General features: G+C 40.0%; 1 protein-coding gene across 8 annotated transcripts in view; it reads right to left on the reverse strand.

Moving 5' to 3' along the window:
• PARG (poly(ADP-ribose) glycohydrolase) overlaps window positions 1-26,629 on the reverse strand; it is a 165,181-nt gene that overhangs the window by 23,292 nt on the left and 115,260 nt on the right. For all 8 annotated transcript variants that reach the window (XM_045024994.1, XM_045024995.1, XM_045024989.1 and 5 more), the window contains exons 10-13: window positions 23,786-23,865; window positions 19,864-19,924; window positions 15,312-15,387; window positions 9,188-9,335 (exon numbers count right to left, since the gene is read on the reverse strand). In XM_045024994.1, coding sequence (XP_044880929.1) covers window positions 9,188-9,335; window positions 15,312-15,387; window positions 19,864-19,924; window positions 23,786-23,865 — 365 coding nt within the window. The remainder of the gene's footprint in view (window positions 1-9,187; window positions 9,336-15,311; window positions 15,388-19,863; window positions 19,925-23,785; window positions 23,866-26,629) is intronic.

Raw genomic sequence — 26,629 nt, forward strand, 5'->3', positions numbered from 1 at the left:
GCTACTCCCGCTATGCCCTTACCCCCACTTGCACTCTGAGGGCATGTCTTCACTAGTAACATTAAAGTGCTCCCAGCATTTAATGGCTTCCTCTTCCACACTGCCTGGTGGCCAGCAGGGGCTCACTGACAGCATAGCAGAGAGAGTTTCCCTGCTCTCAGTTCTGGTGCCTGGCCCCACCTCAGCTCAGAGCAACTGGGAGCAAATTACAGAAAAAGTCCTTCTGAGACCCACAGTCTGGAGCATGCTCATTTCATCTGGGGGGAAGGCAAATAAGCAGTCCAGATAGCAGAGAAGACACCCTCTGCAAAATGTCAAATACCTGCTCCAAAGCCTGGGGGTATTACAGATTTTCAATAAAAGGTCAAGAATTTTTTTTTAATATGTGCAAAACAACATTTTTTCCTGGCTACTTTCTCTAAAATGACAATCTTTTTGGCCAAACTTTTTCAAAAAAATCAGCCTGAGACAGCATGGAAAATTTCAGCCTGAATGGTTAAAGTTTGTCAAAGTTATAAACAATTGAAATGGGTCTTTTAACGGTAAATGTTAGGCAACCTTTATAATAGCCAGTATTACTAGCCCCTCCTATAATAAAGCCACAGAAAATGAGATTACTAAGCAAACTGTAGTCCTCTATGCAGTTAGGTACAGCAATTCACACTTGAGTACTTCCTTATATGAACCTAGACCAGGGGTGGGCAAATGTTTTGGCCATGGGCCACATCTGGGTATGAACATTGTATGGCGGGCCATGAATGCTCATGAAATTGGGGGCTGGGGTGCTGGGGGGGTGTGGGCTTTGGGGTGGGGCTGGGCATGAGGGGTTGGGGGTGCACGAGAATGCTCTGGACTGGGACCGAGGGGATCAGAGGGTGGGAGGGGGATCAGGGCTTGGGCAGGGGGTTGAGGCATGGGAAGGGGTCAGGGGTGCAGGCTCTGGGCAGTGCTTACCTCAAGCAGTGGCATGTCCCCCCTCCAGCTTATACACAAAGGTGCAGCCAGGCGGCTCTGCGTGCTGCCCCATCAGCAGGCCCCACCCCTGCAGCTCCCATTGGCTGTGGTTCCCGGGAGCTGCAGGAGCGGCGACTGTGGCAGGGGCAGCGTCCGGATCCCCTTAGCTGCCCCTATGTGTAGGAGCCAGAGGGGGGTCATGCCGCTGCTTCTGTGAGCCATGTGGAGCGGGGCAAGCCCCCGACCCCACTCCCCAGTGGGAGCTTGAGGGCCGGATTAAAACTCTGGAAGTCCGGATATGGCCCCCGGGCTGTAGTTTGCCCACCCCTGGACTGTGATCCACCCATACAGCCCCACATAAATAGAGCCCAGCAAATCCGCAGGTATCTGCTTTATATCTGCAGATGGATGGACGCGGATCCACATTTTATATCTAAAGCCCTGCAAATCTGCAGATATCTGCTTTATATCCTCAGATATTCGCCTCCGTGGATGCGGCTATCTGTGGATCATTTTTGTGAATCACGGATCAGATTCAGATACAAATTTTGTATCCACACAGGGCTCTATTCATAAGTACATTGTATGGCAATCAAGCCCACAATCCTGCCAAGCACTGAACCCCTCCCCTCAAACTAATTAGCCCCTTTCCCACCCACAAACACACACTTAGAGGTAGTACCTCCTCTCTTCCGTTGGGCCATGCAAGTCCATAATGTGGGAGCACAAAGCACCCCTGACTTCTGTCGCCTGGGTGCCTCCAGCTCCAGCTGTGGAAGGAGCCCTTTCTGTCTGAGTATATGGATTCAGTGACCCCTCGCTGTCATAGCTTCATTCAGGGAGAAATGGCTCACCTCTGGCTTCACAAAGATTGTGAAGAGCACAGCAAGCCACAGTAATGAGGACTGTACTGATGACACTGTAGACACCTCCAACAGAATTTTAATCTGCCTGATGCACACTGTTTTGCCAAGGCCTCTGAAATCATAAGCCAAGGAAAAAGAGGGTGCGTGAGGTCCCCCAGAATAATGGTGGGGACAGTAACCACATTTATGACAATGTCATTTGGTGAAAACAGTGTCCTAGACTGTCCATCAACATAGACTCCCAATTGGTGAAAAACTCAGGCAACATGAACGTTTCCAGTGCAACCACATTGACATTCATAAATCAGCTTCCGTGGTCCATCAGTGCCTGCATAACAATAGAATAGTCCCCTTTCTGGTTTATGTACTAATGTGCTCCTTGACAAGGACAAACAATGGGTACATGAGTCCCATCAATGGCCCTGGCGCAGTTAGGAAGACCCAATAGTCTCAAAGCTAGCAATTCCTTCAGGAATATCTTTAATGCCTGCCATCTTGGGGTAAACCACATGCCAGATTGCCTCAGAAACCACCATCACCACTTTACCCACAGTCAACTTTCCAACACCAAACTGGTTGGAAACAGACCTATAGCAGTCTGGGGTAGCCAGCTTCCAGATAGTTATAGAGACCTTCTTCTGGACTGGCCAGGGTGACCTCATTCATGTCTCTTTATGCTGGAGGGGGACAAGCCACTCACAAATCTCCAAGAATGTTGCTTTCTTCATGTGAAAGCTCTGGACCCATTGCTCGTCATCCCAGGTCTGCATGACAATGTGATCCCTACAGCCTGTGCTTATGGCCCTGCACTAGAAGCAGCAGTCTACATAGGGGGCATCAGCGGCTATTGAGTATATTGAGCAGCATAAAGGAGTGCAAGTCTGCCATGCCAGGGTACTCCCCCTCCTCCATCATGGAATCAGTCAGGTACCTTTGGTGGGTCAGAAAATGCTGTCAAAACGTCCACAAGTGCCTCACGGAAGCTTTGCCCATTTCCTGACACGAGTGAAAGCGCAAACAAGAGAAGTTCTTCAAAAGGTACCTCCTCCATGTTACTGGCTCTTAGCTGGGAGCATACAGACCAAAATCATTCCTCAGCAGGCTGTGTTGATAGGCTATTACATCCTGTAACATGCAGGGTAGGCAGTAAAGTTTTCCCATAGTGCATCATGGTGAAAGGGCTAGAGAAGTCACAATTCAGGAGGACACTAGGGACTCTGGGATACGATTGGTTTGACTCGGGTGTGCATACTGTAGTGTGGATGCCAGAGCCCCAGGTTCAAGCCTGGGATAGAAAGTCTTAACTCAGGTTTAAGAATCAGTGTAGACGCTCAGGCCCAGGAGTTTCTCCCACAGGTCAGCTAACTCAAGTCCCATTAACCCTAGGCTGACACTGAAGAGTAGACATATCCTAAGAGTACGCTTACTATTAAAAATGCTAAGAGTCACAAACGCAAGTGAAACTGGCATAGACAGTACATTCAGTCATTCATATACACACAAATGCACACAGAAAAGACATAGCTGTGTACAGTTTATAAAGTATTAAATACAAAAGACAAACCTTATTTTGAAGCATACAGACTATCAGCTTTCAATACAGGCTGTTCTTGACTTGCTTAAAATTAAGATTTATTGATATACCTGGGAAAAATGTCTGCGCAAACAACAAGAAAAGCAAATGAGAGCTGACAGCTCTCTGTCAGCATAGCCTGGGAAACCTTCAACTTTGAGAAGAAAATGTCCCCTTCAGGTATAGCAGTTAGAAGGAAAGCACTTGGGTTATCAGGAATGAGAAACTATACCATATGGTTTAATGAGTGTAGAAGTATTAGTTTTGTTTTTTTAAGGGTCATTTTCATTTGCTTTTTATGAAAATGCAACTTCTGATGACCAAAGTATGAAGAGATGAATTAATCATCAAGAAGCTCACAGAAATCACACAAAATTTAAACTCATGTCCCAGAAACCCAGCATTAATGAAAACCATTGATTTTCATAAATGAAACTCTGGAAAGATAGACAAAAATTATTACACCTCCACCCCAATATAACACGACCCCGATATAACACGAATTCGGATATAAAGTGGTAAAGCCGTTCTCGGGGGGGGGGGGGGGGCAGGGCTGCGCACTCCAGCGGATCAAAGCAAGTTCGATATAACGGAGTTTCACCTATAATGCGGTAAGATTTTTTGGTTCCCGAGGACAGCGTTATATCGGGGTAGAGGTGTACTTGACAGGCAGTAGTCTTGCCTGTGACTCTCAGGCTTCCAAGCTGAGCTTGGAAAAAGAATCTGATCTGCACCATTTCTGGAGAATTTCAGAGGCTACTTTACCTTCTGCCCTATTTTTTATGTTAATTGATTAGCATTTCCAACATCTGAATTCAAATGAAAGTATACACAATAGCACACTGCAGAACACTAGGGAAAAACAATAAGTAGAGAAATGCAGGAGGATAATTTGCCATTTACAAAGCAGAAAACCACCAGGAGAACCAGAGCAAAGAAAGAAACAAAACATGTAGGCAGAGTGCCAAGATTCAGAGGACATGCTACAAAATAAGATGAAGGTGGTACTTATAAAAGGAGAAAAAGCAGATACAATAAAGTAGCAAAGAATATATCTTCTTTAGCACTTCTATGAATTACAGCAGTCGAGGAAAACTCTGCTTGCCATATGCTAGAGCCTCTAAAGAACTGTGTATGTTACTGGAAACAACATAAGGACTCAGGATCTTACTATTCTTAAGATCTAGCCATGTAAATTAAATTACTGAGCTATAGGGGAGGAGGAAATGGGCACTGCCCCACCTCTTTTTCCCATAGTGTCTGAATGGAAGAGGATAAAACATCATACCCTCTGAGGGAAGGTAAGTACCACTCGTAACCAGTAAAGCAGCAGAATAAGCAGCCTGTTTTTACTTTGGTTGAACATACTTGGTCTCAAATGGTAAAAAGGCTGAATTCAGAGTATCAGGACTTGTTCACAATCTGAGTAGAAGCCAGTCTGTTAGCAGCAATCGTGGTATATAATCTAAACAAGAAAATATGGTAGAAATATCTCACTGGAATCTCTAGCATTCTCTCTAACATTTCTGCAGGCAGACAATTCTCTGTGTGTTGAAGAACTACTTTGTTTGCATGACCAATTTCATATTCATTATAGTGATGATCTCAACCAGATGTTGCACAATCAGAACAAATTTAATTTCTTTCCAATTTCTCAGACTCTTCTGCAAATTTGAGTAGCACGGTTACATCCATTAGACCACTGCGTCAAGATGCATTATAGAAAAAATGTAATTTATCAGGAAGATAGTGGCATACAGTGCAGACTTGCCTAAGAACCAAGATGGAAGAAAGCCAGGGATCAAATGAGGATGATGAAATGGCCATTTCCATTAAGGGAGCAGAACATCACAGATATTAATTAGAAGGCACTATAATAAAGTAAAGTGGATTGAAAAAAAAATTGGGAGAATACTGGCTGAATGAAAAAGTCACGCTTGTTTGACCCTAGCAACAAATGCTTGCATTTTTGAAGGTGAATGGCTAGCTGCCCCAAAATTTTGTTTACTGTATCCAGAAATGTAGACTTCTCTTGGGAGGACTCTTTCTTTACAATCTCTTTTAGTAACCTTAACCTGGAAGAGGTAACCCTTTCCGGAGAGGAAGTAATTCAGTGCTTTAATCTTGTTAGTGCCTAACACAAGGCATTTGACTGAGAACCTGAAACTCATATCACCTTACAACAAATGTGTTATGGCACATGAACTATATTCCTGAAGATATTTGCCTACTGATACAACTATAAATATATAAGATAATCAAATTTAAAATGAGTAACAAAACAAAGCTTCAGAGTACAACAGAACCTGAAAAATAGATATTGTACTAAACTATCTTTTGTATGAATACATTCTTTCTTTAAAAAGAACAGGAGTACTTGTGGCACCTTAAAGACTAACAAATTTATTTTAGCATGAGCTTTCGTGAGCTACAGCTCACTTCTTCGGATGCATAGAATGGAACATACAGACAGGAGATATTTATACATACAGAGAACATGAAAAGGTGGAAGTATGCATCTTTACGTATTCTTTCAAAGGATTTTATCAAATATGTGTTCAGATGTATTATAAACTGATAAAAAAATTTATCACTGTTTAACCTCTGGTCTGAATTAAAATTAAAGGGAAGCTGGGTTCCATTAAACTGTAGCCCCCTCACACCAACTTTGATTTCCTCTTTGCCCAAAAGAGATTCTACCTTCCTGCCCAAAAGAGATACTACCTTCCTTCCTCATCCCCAGATCCCCGACAGACTCATCTTCTACTCCTGATCTCTCAGTCTACCTTTCCAGTGATGCAGATTACTCACGCCATCAGTTGAGCACATCATTATTGCGGGAAACCCTACATAGCTCAAAGCCTCAGCTCCGCCTCCCTTCAACTCTTTGGGGCTCAGAAACCTCATGCAATCCATCCTGGTTTGGTGCTAGAAACTGTATTAACATGAGTAACAGTAAACTCCAAATTCTAAAAGGTGTAACAGATTGCACATTTCTGTAAACAGCCTCAAAACAACATATTCCAGGCACTGTGCAGACCCTGAGCATATTCTGTCTAAATAACTTGCAAAATCAACAGTCTGAGAGGGACTTCTTGGATTGCCTTGTCTTGCTCTGGTCTTTGTGTTGATTGATTTTTTTTTCTTTTTGCGGTGACTATAAGCCAATTTCTTTCTTCAGACTGAGTTTTCAATCTCCCACTTTAATCAGGTTAAATGTAGCTGATTCCAGGAAGGAATTGGAAAACTGTTTTTTGACAAAATAGAAGTATTTGCTAATGGTGACTGATTGTGGCTTTTACTTACTGATGCTTCTTTGCAGTGTTCTTTAGTTAAATCTTAAAAATAGCCGTGGAGACTGTTTAGGAGTCTCCAGAGACCTGTGTGTAATAAATGAGTTTTATTTCTCTTGTCAGCCTGCTGTTGGCCACTTTTTTAGTAGCTCATTCACAAAAATATTCTATGATGTATACTGGCCTTTTTCCCTGGAAATACATAATGTGTTTTTTTAAAAACACATGCATTATGGTACCATTTTTAAACTTCAACTTGAAATATAAACCTAACTGAAATATTTTCAAATCCACATTCAAATTTAAAAAAAAAACTCAAAAACATTGCAAACTATTAGTTCATTTTGTTTCCACTGCTTTTTGTCTCATACAGTGACAGATGAAGAAATTTGAGATTAGGCCATAGAAAAAGAAATAGTAGTAGGGAAAAATATTGCATGCTGTAGATAGTTTGGTCTTTCCTACCAGTAATAATAAAAGCTCCATAATATTTAGTCCACATCTAAGGCCTGGTCCACCTCCCTGTGAAGTCAATGGGAGCCGTTCCACAGACTTCAGTAAGAGCCAAGACCATAAATTAATAACTTAAGTATAAATATCCTCCTTTTATCCCTGATATCTTGGCCAATACACATTTGGGAAACTATATTTCTGTATAGTTTTAGATCTATTTATGTATTCATATTGTGTTCTTCACAGGTATATTTAATCCAGAAAAACAGTTAACTCTTAAAGCCCTTTCCTAAATTGTTGCATACTTTGCTGTGTGCTATTAAAACAACTCTGCAAACATTAAAACAGCTGTAATTTTCCAGCCCAGATGTAGCAGCACTTCAAACGACAGATGAAGTGAGTAGAGTGCTTTTAAAGACAGTGAAGTGCTTTGGACTCCATCAGGGTGAATTTCACAATTTCACTAAAAATATAAAGGCTTAATATGCAAAACACACAAGTTGTTAACAATCTGCATATCAGTTAATCATAGAATACCAGGGTTGGAAGGGACCACAAGAGGTCATCTAGTCCAGTGGTTCTCAAACTTTTGTACTGGTGACCCTCCTCACATTGCTAGCCTCTGAGTGCGACCCCCCTTATAAATTAAAAACACTTTTCTATATATTTAAAAGCATTAAAAATGCTGGAAGCAAAGTGGCGTTTGGGGTGGAGGCTGACAGCTTGCGACCCCCCCCATGTCATACCCTCGTGACCCCTGATCTAGTCCAACCCCCTGCTCAAAGCAGGACCAATTCCCAAGTAAATCATCTCAGCCTGACCTTGAAAACCTCTAAGGAAGGAGATTCCACCACCTCCCTAGATAACCATTCCAGTGCTTCACCACCCTCCTAGTGAAAAAGTTTTTCCTAATATCCAAACTAAACCTCCCCAACTGCAACTTGAGACCATTACTCCTTGTTCTGTCATCTGCTACCACTGAGAACAGTCTAGATCCATCCTCTTTGGAACCCCCTTTCAGGTAGCTGAAAGCAGCTATCAAATCCCCCCTCATTCTTCTCTTCTGCAGACTAAATAATCCCAGTTCCCTCAGTCCCTCCTCATAAGTCATGTGCTCCAGCCCCCTAATCATTTTTGTTGCCCTCTGCTGGACTCTATCCAATTTTTCCATATCCTTCTTGTAGTGTGGGGCCCAAAACTAGACACAGTACTCCAAATGAGGCCTCACCAATGCCAAATAGAGGGGAATGATCACATCCCTCGATCTGCTGGCAATGCTCCTACTTATACAGCCCAAAATGCCGTTAGCCTTCTTGGCAACAAGGGCACACTGTTGACTCACATGTTGAATCCTATGGTTCTCCTAGATATGCTAATAATGGAACCATCCTGATAAGAGCCACTCTATTCTTGACCACAATACTAACATAACCAAAAAAGAGACTACCTCCAAAAGAAGCCATTTCAAGTTTTACACGGGGCTCGTGATTTACTAAGATGGAACTTTGTGAGCATAGTGAATATTCTGTACATAACTGTGCAGGGTAGACATCTCCAATAACCTTCATAACTACTAACTTCAATATCAAATCTTAGTATTTTAGTTCAAGAAACCCACAGTTACAGCAGAGGAATTTACAATCAGACCATTAGATTCAAAAGAGGTTTGCTTTTACTGTAAAGCCTGTTCCTGAGTTATTTGAAGTCAGGGGGATTTTTAGCATAAACTCACACTGGAACATAATTAGACCATTAATCTCTTATCACAATAATTACTCATTTGAGAACTGTGCACAAAGAAAAATATCAACAAACAGCATTGCAGTGAGTGTGAAGACTAGGAGATAAATACACAGGACATTTTTAAAATTTGTGATCTAAAAGAAAAATGGCATGAATAAATCAGGGTATGTATATGACTGTTGACAGAACTTGAGCTTCTATGATGTTGGAGATGTCAATTGAAATCTCTTGGCACCACATTGATTCTATATATAATAGGAAGATAAGTATTTGAAACTTTCTGCACAGAGTTAACAAAGACTAACCTGTGATTATAAGACATTCATTGTGGTCCAGGACTTCAGTGATGAGCCGAGATACTATCAGCTCTGGATTGATTAAAAAACGAATTTCTTCTTGTACCAGTCCTGCACCAGTGACACCACCTCCAACAAAACGATTTGCAAAATCAACCTAGTAGAAAAAGTGTCCTAGATGATTACAGAATAGGCAAACATCTTTACATCCTTTCTTTAATAAGGTAAATAAATGCAGCGTGAGATTCATCTTTCTGTTCAGCCTTTGTTTTGTTTGCCCACTTGCATTTAGAAATGCAGCTAGCAGGACTGAGCCACCTTGCCCTCACTGCATATTAAGTGGTGGGGACCTTTGTCCGGCTTGACAAAGAAAGTGAGTTGCCCCTGTTTAATTGCAAAGGTGGCTTGTCCAGCTGGCTGATAGGAAAGAGGTTGTTGCTCCTTTATGCCCTGCCCCCCAGTTACCTTCTTCACCTAAGAAACAGAAAGCAGTTAGTAGATCATGTGGGGTGGGGGGTTATTATTTGACTAAATGCTCTCAGCCCAAGATCCTTAAAAGGAACACTTTCTTTCCAAACATTTATTGGAGTAAAATTCAGTTGTTGTTTCCATTTTTACATCCCTTTACAATTTTCCCATTCTGTATTTTACAGGAGTTAGAAAAAATACTCATTATTAAGCATTTGGCCATCAGCTGCATGTCCTAAACCATTTATAGATTGGTAATGCATTTGTACCAGCAGTTCTCTGCCTACTGAGATTCACTGTGAACTATGGCTGAGGACACCTGAATGGGATGAGACTTTTTCTTCAAAACAGACTGACACACTGTTTGAAATAGATAAGCTTTAAGCTCTTGGCTTTTTGCAGGAGTAGCATGTTTTTCACTTTAAAAAAGCCTCCATCCACAGAAATAAAGGTGATGGACTAACAACTGTATATAAATCATGAGGTAGACTGTAAAGAAATTACAAGTGATGGAATGGATAAAATAGAATCTATTTGGGTCAAAAGCACTTTGGGGAAAAAGATTACCAGAGGTTCCTCTGAGTTTGTGCTTGGGATATGCTATGGACCTCTCAGGATTGGATGGGGATATGAATAGAGACATGGTTAATATTTTTAATGAATAAATATTATTGGGAATTGTGTGATTATGGGAGACTTTAATTTCCCAGATATAGACTGAAGAACAAGTGCTATAATAATGGTAGAGTCTAGATTCTCCTGGATGTGACAGCCAACAGATTTATCCACCAAATAGTCACCAAACAAACAAGAGGTGATGCCATTTTAGATTTAGTATTGGTGAGTAGTGAAGATCTCATAGAAGAACTGGTTATAAGGGACAACCTTGGTTCGAGCAATCATGAGCTAATTCAGTTTAAACTAAACGGAAAGATAAACAAAAACAGATCTACAACTAGGGTCCTTGATTTCAAAAGGGCAAACTTTCAAAAATTAAGGGAATTAGTTAGGGAAGTGGACTGAATTGAAGAACTCATGGACGTGAATGTGGAGGAGGCTTGGAATTACTTTAAGTCAAGATTGCAGAAGCTATCTGAAGTCTACATCCAAGCAAGGGGAAAAAAATCATAGGGAAGGGTTGCAGACCAAACTGGATGAGCAAGCATATCAAACAGGTTACTAAGAGAAAGCAGAAAGCCAAAAGCCAATATGGAATGGAAGATAGGATGGATCAGAAAGGAAAGCTACCTTTTGGAGGTCAGAAAGTATACGGATAAAGTGAGAACTGCCAAACGCCTAGCAGAGTTAGACCTTACAAAGGAAATTAAAACCAATAGTAAGGCTCTACAGCCGTATAAATAAAAAGAAAACAAGGAAAGAAGTGAGACTGCTAAACACTGAGGATGGGGTGGAGATTCAAGATAATGTAGTCATGGTTCAACACCTAAACGAACACTTTGCCTCAGTTTTTAATAAGGATAATGAGGAGCTTAGAGGTAGTGGCAGAGTGGCTAATAGAAATGTTGATTTGGAAGAAGAACTTATCATATCCGAGGTAGAAGTCAAACTCAAACAGCTTAATGGGACCAAATCAGAGGGCCCAGATAATCTCCATTCAAGAATATTAAAGGAACTGGCATGGAAATTGCAAGCCCAATTGCAAGGATTTTTAATGAATCCGTAAACTCAGGGGTCAAACCCTACAAATGGAGAATGGGTAATATATTACCTATTTTTAAGAAAGGGAAAAACAGTGATCTGGGAAACTACAGGACTGTTCGTTTGACTTCAATTGTATGCAAGGTCCTGGAACAAATTTTGAAAGAAAAAGTAGCTAAGGACAGAGATAAACAGTAATTGGGATAAAATACAACATGATTTTACAAAAGGTAGATCATGCCAGACCAACCTGATATCTTTTTTTGAGAAGGTAACTGATTTTTTAGACAAAGGAAATGCAGTAGATCTAATCTACCTGGATTTCAGTAAACCATTTTATACAGTTCCACATGGGAAATTATTAGTTAAATTCGATAAAATGGGGATTAATAAAAACTGAAAGGTGGATAAGGAACTGGTTAAAAGGGAGACTAGCATGGGTCATTCTGAAAGGTGAATTGTCAGGCTGAGGGAAGTTACTAGTGGAATTCCTAAGGGATTGGTTTTGGGATTAATTTTATTTAACATTTTCATTAATGACTTTAGCGCAAAAAGTGGGAACGTGTTAATAAAATTTGCAGACAACAAAAAGTTGGGAGGTACTGCCTATATAAGATGAGACTCAGGGAGCTCGACTTAATTGGCCTAACCAAAAGAAGGCTGAGGGGTGATATGATTGCTCTCTATAAATATAATCGGGAGATAAATACTAGGGAGGAGAGGAGTTATTTAACGGCCAATGTGGGCACAAGAACAAATGGATACAAACTGGCAATCAACAAGTTTAGGCTTGAAATTAGACAAGATTTCTAACCATCAGAGGAGTGAAGTTCTGGAACAGCAGTAGGGGCAAAAAACCTAACTGGCTTCAAGACTGAGCTTGATAAGTTTATGGAGGGGATGGTATGATGAGACTGCCTACAATGGCATGTGAGCCATCTGCAACTGCCAGTAGCAAATATCCCCGAAGGCCAGAGATGGGACACTAGATGGGGAAGGATCTGAGTTACTATAGAGAATTCTATCCCAGGTGTCTGGCTGGTGGGTCTTGCCACTATTTGGGGTCAGCAAGGAATTCCCCCCCAGGTCAGATTGGCAGAGACCCTGGGTTTTTTTCACCTTCCTCTGCAGCATGGGGCACAGGTCACTTGCAGGTTTAAACTACAGCAAATGGTGGTTCTCTGTGGCTTGAAGTCCTTAAATCATGATTTGAGGACTTCAGTAACTCAGCCACAGCTTATGAATCTATTACAGGTGTGGATGGGTGAAGTTCTGTGGCCTGCAGTGTGCAGGTCAGACTGAATGATCATGAGGGTCCCCCTGGCCTTAAAGTCTATGAGTCTACATTACAAATTAGTGACCAGCATATATTTATAGTTTTGGGATTTTTTATAAAAAAAAAAAAAGGATGCTATTCCATCCTAATCTTTCAAATGCCATTATATTTTTCCACATCTCTCTTAAGATAACTGAATTCATAATAGATAAGAGTTCAACCAAAATGAGAGAGTGGCAGAAGAAATAAATCCCCTTAGACCACAAACTCGTATGAAATATCAAGTCTAAAATGATTTTTAACATCTAAAAGGCAAGGCTCTGAAACAACTAGCCAAAATAATAACAAATCTCCACTGAAACTTATGATGAAAATGTTGATAGACATTTAGTGATTGAGGTGTTGCTAAAAGTGACTGTGGTATATAAAACTCAGATGAAAATTCTCCAAAATGTTTTGTCAGCGTTCTTAATCCAAGCAGAGGGATTACCTGCTCTGTTTATTCAGACTTAAAAAGCTAAACAGCTAGAAAAAGGGAATATCACCACCCTTCAGGGTATATTTGTTTTAGCTGAGTTTAATGTAAATTTATACAATACATAAAAGGCATTATAAAAGTATCAGCCATAATTTCCTCCTCCCTCCTGGGGTTACGGGGATGGGTGACTAAGGAGAAGGAAGAAAAATTAATATTTCTGTGTAGTTTTTAAGTTTATCATCTCCATGCAGATTCTGGATGCTCGGATTTAATGAAGGTACGAAGGGCTTCAAGGAGAAGAATTTTCCTCATGTTAAAATATCAGCAATCTACTTGTGGTGATGCTCTCACTTGAGACATAGGATATGCCATGCTGGGTCACATCATTGGGTCCGGTATTGTGTCTCTGCTTGTGGCTAATAATGGAGCAGCACTAATGCCTACTGGGTATCAACTACAATATCTTAGAGCTGCCTGGAATAACTAGTTTACTTACTACTATTATTGATAATTTGAAGAATAATAGTATTATGTGCATACTGTGGTAGCACCCAAAGACCCCCAGTCAGGATCAGGGGCCCACTATCCTAGCTGCTATACAAGCAAAAAGGTAGAATATGTTCTCTCCCTACTGTGAAGAGCCTAACAGTTTAAATTCAAGACAAGACACACAAAAATAGGAGCAAGATGAGGAGAGATAAGGAAATACTCATAAGTTCATATGGTTACACCGGAAATTTGTAGAAGTATAAATGTTTGGGAACCATCCTGTTGTGCATTTGTTAACCTATCAAACCATTATCTTCTGAGCACTCTTAATATTTGCTGTCCCATAGAAAGAGTAACCCTGGGCACATACCTTTTTATATTTATATATTTCATCTCCCCTTTTCTACTTTGCATTATTGATTCCTGTTTATTATATTTTTATGTGTGTATGTATGTGTATATATGTACGTATATGCATGCAAGATTTTATATACAGTAAACAGTGTGTACACACACACACACACACCCGCTGGATATTAGCCAGGATGGGCAGGCATGGCGTCCCTAGCTCTGTTAGCCACAAGCTGGGAGTGGGCGACAGGGGATGGATCACTTGATTATAACCTGTTCTGTTCATTCCATCTGGGGAACCTGGCATTGGCCACTGTTGGAAGACAGGATACTGACCCAGTATGGCCGTTCTTATGTTCTTGCACAATTTTCATAATGCGCTCAGACAACACATGTAATGATGCCCCCTTCCTCCTGGGAGGCCACTGGGGCCTGGAGGGTTTCCTAAACTCTGCAGGAATGCATCACTGCAGGTGTCAGGTGTGAATCAGCATGGAACAGCTGACAACCCTGAAGCCTCTGAGGCGATAAAGGCACCACCTCCCAAGCGCTGCTCCACAGGAGCAGGACAGACTTTCCAGACTCCATCTGGCCACTAGTGCTGGTAAGCAGGAGATGATAGGACCTTTTTAAAGGGTCACTCCCCATGGAAAATTCTGTGGAGGACTCCAAACCACATGGAGCTCCCCCATTAAACACATTCCCAGATATTATCCAGCAACCTTGTAGTTCCAGCTACAAACTTTATGGATCTATTTCTCCCCTAGACAAGGACTGTATTTCCCCTTTTCAAATGGGATTGCAAGAACTAAAAGCAACTTCAAATGACAGGATAATGTAAGCTGATCAAAGGGACAGAACACAAACTTTTATACTAAACTCTAAAAGCTAAACTTGTCACCCCTTCAAACAAAACTAAATATTTCTTTATGGATATGGAGGAGATTCTCCTTATCAATCAGTTTTAGCTGACTGGCTCTCAGACCAAAACAACTGCTGGCAGCAGAAAGAGCCTCTTGAACTACTGAACTGGTCACCAGATGGGGCACAGCAATAGCTTTTAAAAAAATAAACTGAAAACTGTGACATCCTGTCAAGATCATACCCTGGAAACTCCTCTCCTGTCAATCTTCAACCCATGTCTGAATTGAAGGACCTGAAGCTGTCCAGGTCTTGTGATTTTCTGTCAAATGGTTTTGGAAACAGGGACACGTGAAAAACAAGGTGAGCCGGGGAATATTGACACTACTAAGGCTTTCAAAATTATCAGTTTTGTTGTTTCTTTTATCCGGCTTGATATCACTACTTAAAAACAAAAAAAAACAAAAAACAAGGAGCTATATGAATTGCTTTGCTAAACTGCACAGTCATCAAAAGCACAGCATAAAGCCATATTTTTATTAGACACTTACCTGTAGCATACCACGTCCATTGCTTTCTATAGTGCCCTCGTATGTGACATACAATCTGGTCAGTTTTTTATGAGATCTACAATTTTAAAAATATATAGATAGATACAGTGTTATCTTACAGAGAATCAATTAACTACATCACCAAATGTAAAAGTCTCCATTATAAAAATCTGCAAAAAAAATAAATGAACAAAATTATGTTCTCAGTTATATTAGTGTAAATCCAAAGTAACTCCATTGACTTCAATGAAAATCTTTGTTTGCTTTCCAAAGGGATACTCCAGATATACAACTAAGACCAGGATAACTTAGAGCAGAATTTGGCACAATGTGACAAAAGTCAGATATGAGTTAGGGAAGTGAGAGGTGAAGAAAATAAATACTTTGCTTTTACATAGTACTTTCCATCCAATGAGATCCGCTTCCTATGATCACATCAATCAATCCTCACTACCACTGATGAATTGGATTTTATTATTCCCATTTTATAGGTGGTGAAACGGAAGTTAGGTTCCTCGCTCAAGGCCACAGAACAAGAGAATAGCAGATCTGGGCCTAGAATACTGAGGGTATGGCTACACTGGCGATTTGCAGCGCTGGAAAGCCTCCACCAGCGCTGCAATTAGTAAGTGGCCACACCTGCAGGGCACTTCCAGCGCTGCAACTCCCTGGCTGCAGCGCTGGCCGTACACCTCACTCGGCATGGGGAATAAGGATTCCAGCGCTGGTGCTGCAGCGCTGGTCATCAAGTGTGGCCACACACCAGCGCTGTGATTGGCCTCCAGGGTATAAGGTGTATCCCAGAATGCTTTTATAAATTACTCTCTTTGTTTTGTTATGCAGCCTCTCTTTGTTTTGTTGTGAACGAGCTCCGATCGGAGCTCCGAACAAACAGAGCTCCTGTTTGCTGTGATCATCTGTACCTGGCTGTAAACAATCAAATGAGAGGGAGGCAGGGAGAGTGAATGAAACAGAACGGAGCCGATCGGAGCTCCGTTGAACTGCTTATCTAAAAAAACAAACACTGATCACAGCAAACAGGAGCTATCTGTACCTGGCTGTGAACGATCAAATGAGAGGCAGGGGAAACAGCGTTGGATGCAGAGTTCGCAAACATTTTGTGATTTTTCCAATCTCTCTCTTCCCCACTCCCTGTCACAGTACACCACAGGGAGTGAGTGAAACAGCGGGGAGTCCGTGTTGGAGGCAGGCTGTTTGCAATTAAGAGTTAAGACTAAGGGCTCATGAACATTTTGTGATTTTTCCAATCCAGGAAGCCAACACACAGTGTTGGCTCCAAAAATCCACTCTCTCTCTCCCCCCGCTCCCTGTCACACTAGACCCCACTCCACCCCCCTCTTTTGAAAAGCACGTTGCGGCCACTTGAATGCTGGGATAGCTGCCCATAATGCATCACTCCCAGCAGCGCTGCTAATGCTGCAAATGTGGCCACACACCAGCGCTGGTAGCTGTGAGTGTGGCCACACACCAGCGCTGCTCCTACACAGCTGGATGACCAGCGCTGCAAACTACCAGCGCTGCAAACCGTAAGTGTAGCCATACCCTGATATTCCTGGATGTCGCTGAGTGCAGGGGCACCACCTGTGCCCCAGGACACAAAGGATTAACTCCACCTTCCCTTTTCCTTTCTGTTACACAGTAACTCAAGTGAACAGCTATATAAGCAGGAATGCTGGAAAGACAGAAGAGAGGAATGTCTGTTGGAAAGCAGGACTCCACACCCAGGTACTGAGGCTATGGCTACACTAGAGAGCTTACAGCAGCTGCGATAAACAATGTGTAGCTGCTCTAAGGTGATGGGAGAGAGCTTTCCCATCAGTTTAATTACTCCAGTCTCTGTGAGTGGTCATAGTTCTGTTGGCAGGAATGCTTCTCCCATAGACATAGCACTGTCCACACCAGCACTTAAATCAGCATAAATTATGTCATTTGGTGTGTGTGCGCATGTGTGGTTAACTCACACCCCTGAGCAACATAATTTATGTCAATCTAAGCTGGAGTATAGCCATAGCCTGAGTGAACCCCACCTGGGGGGTATCTTTTTGTTGTTTTTTTATGCTAAAAGTAACTTATTTTGATTTATGCTGATAAAGATTTGCTGGTGTTGAAAAATCCTGTTGCTCGCTGCCATTTTATTTCTGCTGAACTACAGCCCATAACTATTCTTTGGGTTTTCACAAACTTGGACTTATTTTGATCAGAATGATCATTTTTTATCATTAATTTCCATCGAGACTTGTAAAATTAAAATAATCACTTAATTTTATGGATTGATCACCAGTGTTGTGGAAAGAATATTCTAATCTACCATATACTTTTATTAACGGTATTAAATCTTTTGACTTATTGAAGAAAGTCACTGACATTTAACCATAATACAGTGGAATTTAAAAATATATATAAATAAATAAATAAATAAATAAATAAGGAGAGGTTTAAACTAAGCTATATTAGTTACAATCATCCATAAAGAGATTTACAGGGGACATAAATCTACTCTCTACTTAATCAGGCTATTAAGAAACAGAATATTTTGTATGAGAAGCTAGTACATAAACTGAAGTACATTCATATCAGTGATGGCTTAGATTCTTCACTTCAGTGAATAAAATAAAATTATGTTTCACCTTTCTGTTAAAAAAAAAATTTAGCCACTCAGCTCCCACTGAGGTTAATGTGAAACATGTCTATATTCTCAATCACCAATTTTAAAACCTTTAATAGCATACAATTACTATTTAGGGGTATGAAATACGTAGTTACACAGATAGAGCAAAGAAGCACTATGGTAATATGACAAAATCATTTTACAGAACATTTAGAAAGATTAGGAAAAATAATTTGGGGTCAGATCCTCATCTGAGTACATTGGCAAAGCACCAGTCAATGCCATTGGAGGTAAACTGATTTACACCAGCTGAAGATCTGGCCTTTGACATATACAATTGTAAGGGTGTGCAGTTTTCTGGTAGGAGAAGCATGTGTACACTCTCTATTACTAAACATGCATGAATTGATGTACTCTGAGACTAACACGAATAGATTTTTAAAAAATGTTTTGGACCCCAAAATGACAGCATCTTTTCTGCCCAGCACATATGTACCTGTTTACTTTTGCAATTCAAGGATTCTGCATTCTGAGTTGACTCATCATTTTTAAATGGTGACTTAATTCTCCTTTGCCATACCTCAAAGTCTTTCTCGGTAATCATTGCATATTTATCCTGAAACCAGAGCAAGCTGAGTGCTTTTTCCTTACAATTCACTGTGCCACCATCACCTCAAGAAATCAATCTCTTTGCAAGAGACAGCACAAAATTACTGAAGCAGTGAGTGCCAAGGGAATGCAATGTCAGCTCCTACTCTGAGTAACTACTTTCAATGGGATTACCTTCTAAAATAACTTTTGTTGTACGCCCTTTAGGGCTTGGGCATCCATTTATCATATACTAACTCTAGTATATTTGAGAACTGGTAAAACTAACAAGAAATCCATGACATGCTATTTGCAAGACACAGTATCAGACCTTTCATTCTACTATGTGTCTAACAAGGGTGCATTTTTTAGATTATAGTTAATATGCATTGTATAGCAAGTAAATCAAAAAAGTGAATGTACACACTAGTTATTTTAGCACATTTTAGGGGTACTAACTATTGTAACTACAACAGTTATAAGATTTTTCTTTTTTAATAAACACCAATTATTAAAGTAAGTCTAAAAAAAGAAAGAACATGGAATAGCCAGTAAGTCTACACTGTGCTATTTACAGTTTTGGATACAAATTTAACATGTAATGTTAAATCTTAACTAGTATTTATATCTATAATCCTAAATCTACAGATTTTGATTCTAGGGTTACACACCCAATTCCTTGCCTCTCTTCCCAGCCCCAACACTCCAACATCCAAAAACTTCGCTTAAATCTAAAACTTCACATTCCCAGACAAGCAGCCACCATCTTACTTGGACTGTTTGCTGATGACATGACACTAGCCAATGAAAAAGCTAACAAATCAAAATTTTGCATGCTGGCTGTCAGCCATATTGCATTTGAGTTCCTGTCATTGCTGCTTCAGATGAACCATCACATCCAGGCTTCCCTCATCCCCACATATATACTTGCAAATATAACTGTTTAAATATTCATTTAAATCATGAACAAACAAAATGAAATGAGGTAACAAGTACATAATTATGCTCAAGTCAGAAATTTATTTGACAAAATTTTAGCACTTTTGACAAAATTATCAACTTCTACAGAAGTTTGAAACAATTACCCCCCAAAGAGTAACAACCTCCCGCCCTAAAATTGCTTTTGCATCAGTTCAGCTGACATTTTCCCCAAACTTGATGAATAAAAATAACAAAGATCCATACAAAATAGTGTCCCTTGTAATGATTAAGAGCCTGACCCAACTCCCAATGAAGTCACTAGGAGTCTATGACTTTATTGGGAGCTGCATAAGGCCTTAAGTCATCACAACCAAGTAAAGCAATTTCTCACACTGAGAGATGTGTTTAACTTACCTTTCCCAGTCTGGAAGGTCTTGAAGACTTTGTCTTGTAAACGTCACTAATCCGGTCGGTTCTATTTAAAAAAAAACAACAAAAATCAGTAAAACATACATTATTAGCTGTATGTTTCAAGTTTTAAAAGCTTACCACTTAAAATCATTCAGAGACTAAGGCTACAACACATGTAGTTCTTACTCAGGAATATTAAAAACCAATTTAAAATAAAAATGCTGGTTAAAATAAATGTTTGTTTCTCCTAAAAGGAAAACTGAAGTTTGATTTCCTCACTGACAGTGCCAGTGTTCAAACTGAAGGAAATATATGTGATGATCAAACTTTCACCTCCTTGCCCCCACTTCTTTTTACATCTATTTACTTCTGCTGGCTGATAAAAAGAGAAAGTGGGGGTATGAAATGTGTCATAAGTTGGGGGTATGATTAATGACCATTCCCAATTTGAGCACATGAAAGTGTTTCTTTTCAATATCAGACCAAGGAAGGAAAGCATGTTGTTTCTCAGATATTTCACTTAAGCTTTAATCATCATCACATTGCCTTGGTAGCTCAGGTGAGAGTAGAATGTGTTGCCATAGGCAAAAATCAGACTTCAGACCCTGAGCAGGCTTCAGTCAGCAGGTCAAGAAGCACTACATGCAAGTAGTAGGGCAGCATCCTATGTTTTCAACCAAGAACCTTGGCTAATTAACATGAAGGACTGATGGATTCCAAAGGAAGGAAGTTAATTATCTCTTGAAGAGGTTGAGAGAGGAAATGGGAAGATTCCTGGAGGACTCCAGCCCTCAATAGAAAAAATGATGTGTCACTAATAGACGCATATTATAAGAGATGATCTCTATTTATGTGACTTCCTTTTGTTTCACTAAAAATGTGTTTTAGTTGCAGCAACAAAAAATCAGTTTTTGAATATTTGGAAGAAACTCATTTTACTCAATCTATTCTTTGATTATTATTATTATTCCCTCTTTTCTATGGAAAAGCATTCTTAGAGTGACCGACATTAGAAACTATTAGAGACAATGGCGGTGTCATCTCAATAAAAACATATTTTAAAACTTCTATTCTCTAAGAACTCTTACTTTTTTGCAAAGCATAACATATTCCTCAAAGTGTTAAATATTCCTGTAATACTCTTAGAAATTTTATGAGGCTATAAAGACTTTTACAAAAAAAGGTTAGCTTAATTTTTTAGAGAGAAGGTCTTGTATTAATCAAGTGTTTCCCCACAAGGGTTTTGTGATATTATGGAAGTGACGTTTCACAAATTAAGCACACACTTTGAGTAAGTACTAAGCTTTGGTTTACATATACTCCATTGTATTCTATTACAGGGAACTCAATTACTATTTATAATAAAAGGGCTGGAGAATTAAACATTTAATTTCCACTCATTTCCAGAGCTAAATTACTTCAGTCTTAATTCATTACACAGAGGAAAAAAAAGAAAAGGGGGGGAGGGGAACAGGGTCTGTTTGAAAGTGCAATACAAGTTACTAATTACAAGTAACTACAAGGAAGAACATTTGAGAATCCCATTAAATATGATTTGGAATTATAGAGTAAAAAATTCCAATTCACCAGTTACATAGAACATAATCCCAACTGATTTTAAGTATATAAAGAGGCGGAGCAGCTGTATAACTTAGAAGTAGGAGGTTGCTGTAATTCAGTTTGCATGTAAATATCTTTTCACTCACATGTAAAAATGCAATAAGCTATACACAAAGTTACATGCATGGGTCACATTCTACTCTTTACCTTTGTGGATAACAACTATTTACATCAATGAGACTTTGGTGGGTATATTAAGGATAGGATGTGGTTCTACTAGTTTGCATGGTGGAAGAATAAGTCAAAAGAATGACTGAGTCAGATAAAACAGGAACCTTTTTTAGGCCCAAGTATGGGAGTAGTTTTTTAAATGCCATTTTGCACCTGAATACCTTAAAAATGTCTTTTTAAAAAAACAAACGCTTCTGACTTGGTATGAGTTAGCTATGAAGGAAAATTAGTATTTGTTACATGTTAGAACAAATGATTTTCTAAAATAAAGTTTTAAGAGTAGAAAACATCATGATGTTTATATGGAGTATGCCATCAGAAAATCTTTAACACGAGACCGAGATATGATACTTCAGATATAATTAAGATATATATTATATGAATGATTACTAAGGCTCCGTGTTTGTCATGCAGGTAGCAGAAGTCAGGGATTCCATGACTTCCTGAGACCTCCGTGACTTCTGCAGTAGCTGGTGTGACTGACCCCTGGGGCCAGTTGCTTGGGCGGCCTTGGGGACAGCTACACCGTCTGCTGCTGGAGCAGCTCTGCAGCCAGCTGCTCGGATGGCCCTGCAGGCAGCTGCACCAGACGCTGCTCTGGCGGCCCCAGGCAGTGGCTGATGTGGCTGGCCCCAGGGACCACCTGAGCAGCAGTCCTGAGGGCGGTGGGAGCAGCCACAGCTAAGGGGCTCCTGGCAGTGATCCTGGGGCAGCTGGAGCTACCACTAGCTGCCTGGGACTTCCCTCCCTCCCCCAGCAGTGGCCAGAGCTGCCACTAGCTGCCCAGGGCTTTCCTCTCCCTCTAAGATTCAATCAGAGGTATTTACAGTATACGTCACGGACAGGTCACAGGCCGTGATTTTTTGTTTTTTTGCCCTTGACCTGTCCATGACTTTTACTAAAAATGCCCATGATTAAATCTTGGCCTTAATGATTATGCATACAACTAGAGCATCATAGGTACATGTTTATTACAATGAGTGCTCAGCCACATATATGTATTTTACAAGTTTATGTGAATATGCAACCCCATGATAATGTAAGAAGCTTCGATTAAGCACACTTGGTATATTAACTTGAATCTAAGATAGCTTATATAATCTTACTGGAGTGTCCAGCTACACAAATGCACTCTGAGCATCATCCTGCCACGTGACTGAATGCCTTAAAATCCAGTTAAGTTCCACGGGAGTTGGGGGAGCCCAACATCTTGCTGGGTTGCTCATTTAGTGGGTTTATTTTAAACGCGGGTCAGCTCTCTTATGAGCTTTTGGGGATAGAAGTGTTTGGGGAAAAAATGAAAAAGCTGCGTTATTGCAATATCAGAGCTGAGATTTTGGACGCACTTAAGCCAGTAAATTCAAAGTTATAGTTCCCTGGAAACCATTATTTTGATAGTCAGTGTGTATTTATATGCTTCTAACTGCTGCTATCTGCGTGAGTGCTCTCCCTCTCTCTCTCTCTCTTTTTATGGACAAGAAAGAGAATGGCAGTTATCAGCATATAGAATAGTTAAGATAATACATATATTTTAATTACTGAATATTCTGCTAACTGCCGTGCTCTCGCATATTAGAGAAACAAAGTGGCTTAGGTAAAAATCTTTTATTGGACCAACTTCTGTTGGTGAGAGAGACAAGCTTTTGAGCCACACACAGCTGTTCTTCAGGTGTGGGAAAGGTACTCCTAGCTGAAGAAGAGCTCTGTGTAGCTCAAAAGCTTGTCTTTCTTACCAACAGAATTTTGTCCAATAAAAATTATTACCTCACCTACTTTGTCTTTCTAATATCCTGGAATCGACACGGCTACAACTACACTGCATCCTCTCACATACACATACACACAGTGTTAAAGTGTGTGTGTGAGAGAGAAAGTGCACGCACATGTGCATGGAAGTTAGCATCTTACATAATAATTCAACACTTAATATATTCTATACCTCAGGGCAAAGCTACAGATCCTGTGGGAACCAGTATTTTCAATTTCTTGACTTTTGTTCAAAACCTTCACCATAACATTGTATTGCTATATATTTTTCCATTTATTATACATCCTTTATGTTTTTGCTTTGCAGCTCAGACTAAGCAGCATTTTTCACAGCATTCAAAAGAAATGAACTAATAAGAGGATATACTTTTTTCTGTGACTCTTCTAAAGTAGCAGAAAAGGGTTTTAAGCTTTTCAGGCTTCCTTGGCGACCGCCCTTCAAACAATCTGAATAAAAAGAAAGATATAAAAGTGATTGAATTAGTTTCAATGGCACAAAGAGTAATAATTAAGCTGTTTAATAACAGTGATCTGATTGGATTTTGTAAATAATAGAGGCTTCTCTAGATGTTTAATAAGATAAAAGTGTCACGCTCATTTAAGTTGAAAAGTAACATGGAAAACAAATGTGATTTCTCTGTTCAAAAAGGACTGTAAATCAGAGGTTAGTTACATAATTTTCTCTCTTTATCTATTAGTAGTACTTACATACTCTAATTAAAATCCACTTTGCCTGCATAAAGCCCAAATACGTTAGCTTTAAGCAGATGAAGTAGAGAGACTGAGGGAAAAAAATCCATCCAACAACTGTCAGGTTCCAAGGCCCTTCCACAGCCATTATTCTCGTCTACAAGCTCGAAACCACAGACCTTCCACAGCATTTGTATGGGGTGTGGATATACAGCCTTCCCCTGGCCTGCCCTCAGTGTTGCATTTAACATGCTGGTCTATGCACGCTGAGTGCAGAGACCTTTTCAGTAGCACGTTGGGGGCATGAGGCACACTTGCATGGTTGCTCAGCCAGTGGACAGCCTTGGGGAACCTCTACAGGGTTTAAGTGGTGCAGATAACCTTGCACTGGCCCTCCAGAGTGGGGTTAATTTAATCCCACTAGTATTAAGTGGCTCAAACAACAAATTATTTTGATTAATTAAATGCAAGAATACTACCATCCTTATTTTAAAGGGAAAAAAATCCTTAATGAGATAATGGTACACAACTAAAGCTTCAGATCTCCTTGTAATCTTCAGTTTTCCAAGACACTAAACCTTTTAATATGTTATCAGTTTCCTTAGAAATAGGTGCCCTTAGAACTAGAAGTTCAGAGAAATCTGTTAAAAACCTATAAACATATTTTCCTGTTTTTCCCCTACTTATCCTTCATTACATTATTATTTATATTGCAAAAGCACCCAAAATATACCAGGAGTTGTAGAGACATACAGGAAGACAATCCCTGCCCCAAACAGTTTACAGTGAAAGGCACTGATCCTAGTGCAGTATTCCCCATAGATTTCAGAAGGACTATTCAGGTGAGAAAAGTTACATGTTTGTTTGCAGGATTGGGTCCTAAAATGACAAAAGGCAGATGACAAGTGAGGAAAAGGCATACAAAATACTAAGTGGTCAATGTGACAAAGGGCATATGTTTCACTACATTTCTTTTTCATCCTATTTGGTTTGTAACATACAGATCATCTACAACTACTCCTCAACCTAGCCATGGTTAGTTCCTTCAAAATGCAATACAATATACATAAACTAGCCCAATTGCTCTAGCATTGGTAAGTTTATAACAACAGCTTGTAAGAGGACAGTTGTGGATAACAAATCACTTATATGATAATAAATAAAAAGTAAGTTATCCTCAACTGCCAAACTAGCTACTCATCTATGCATGACTCACTCATTCCCTAACCTGGGTTAATTAGAACCACATATCCCACTGCCTCCCACTCCTCAAATGCCCCCTTGTGCGACCATGGACCACAAAATGAAAGAAAGGACTAAAATAAACTTCTCCTTATTTGCTTCTGGCAACCAGAATCTGCCATCTCTGTGGTTCCTTACTGCTAACTAAAAACTGGCACCAAGGCCAACGTCTGTTCCACAGAAAAGCTGGTAAAGCATTTGTTGGACAACAACCTCATCCCTACAAGACTAAATACACCATTTCATAAAGAGACAGATCTGAGCTCATGTACATCTACAAATTAAAAAAATGGCAAACCCAACACAAACTCAATATTTTAAATTAGAGATGAATGAACTCACCGAAATATTTTGAGAGACCATAAATGTGGGGATTTTTTTTTTTTGAGAACTTAAAAACCAGAAGTTTCCAATATATCATTCTGCATCTGGAGCCTCATGGGTGGACCCAGGGGCTTGTGCAGAATCCCACTGGAGTCAATCTGATTCCACACAAACACAATGGTCTACCCATACAGATCCAACAGCAGGACTGGGACCAATATTAGCACACACTTTCCCTTGAACTTAAAATGCAGAATTTAAAAGCAGCACAAATGATGGAGTCCACCTTCTTTTCTCTAAGCTCAGGATTGACAAATATTGATGGGAAAGTGTGAGAGAAGTTTACACTGATATTGTTATTACTTTGCTCATTAATTTCAAAATTCTTTCATGAACGTAGTGCTCATAAAAGGTACCAGACTGACAATCGTGGAAACTAGAATCTATCTACAGAAGAGCTAGCATGGGTAGCAGGAATGCAAGCTTCTCTATGTTATACTACTAATACTTTTGAACTTTGAATTGTAGAGATCACGTCTGGGGTGAAAATTCATTTGCTTGCTATATCTATTCCATGCTTGGTCTCTCTGATGAGATTGCCAACAAGAACACCAGTTAGTCCTGTTTATAGGGATTTTGTAATGTTAAAAAAAGAAACCTGTCCTCTGGGAATTGCAGCTGAAACTACTAACTCATTACATACCAGCTGCCTGGACTAGCAGATATTAAAGAGGTCTTGTTTTTGTTTTGTTACAGATCTGGACTGGACTGGCACTAGGAACCAAGAAGTGAAAAGCTGCAAATCCAAATTCCAACACCCTAAGCCATCCAACTCCTCCAGACAAAACTGAATTTTATCTACTTATACTTGTAATAATCATGTTAGGAACGAAAATAATGTAACATTGTTCTTCAGAAATTTCACTGCATGGGGAAGACAACACCAGCTACCCTT

Source organism: Mauremys mutica, chromosome 7 (genome assembly GCF_020497125.1).
Source record: "Mauremys mutica isolate MM-2020 ecotype Southern chromosome 7, ASM2049712v1, whole genome shotgun sequence".
In the NCBI taxonomy this organism is placed as follows: Eukaryota; Metazoa; Chordata; order Testudines; family Geoemydidae; genus Mauremys; species Mauremys mutica.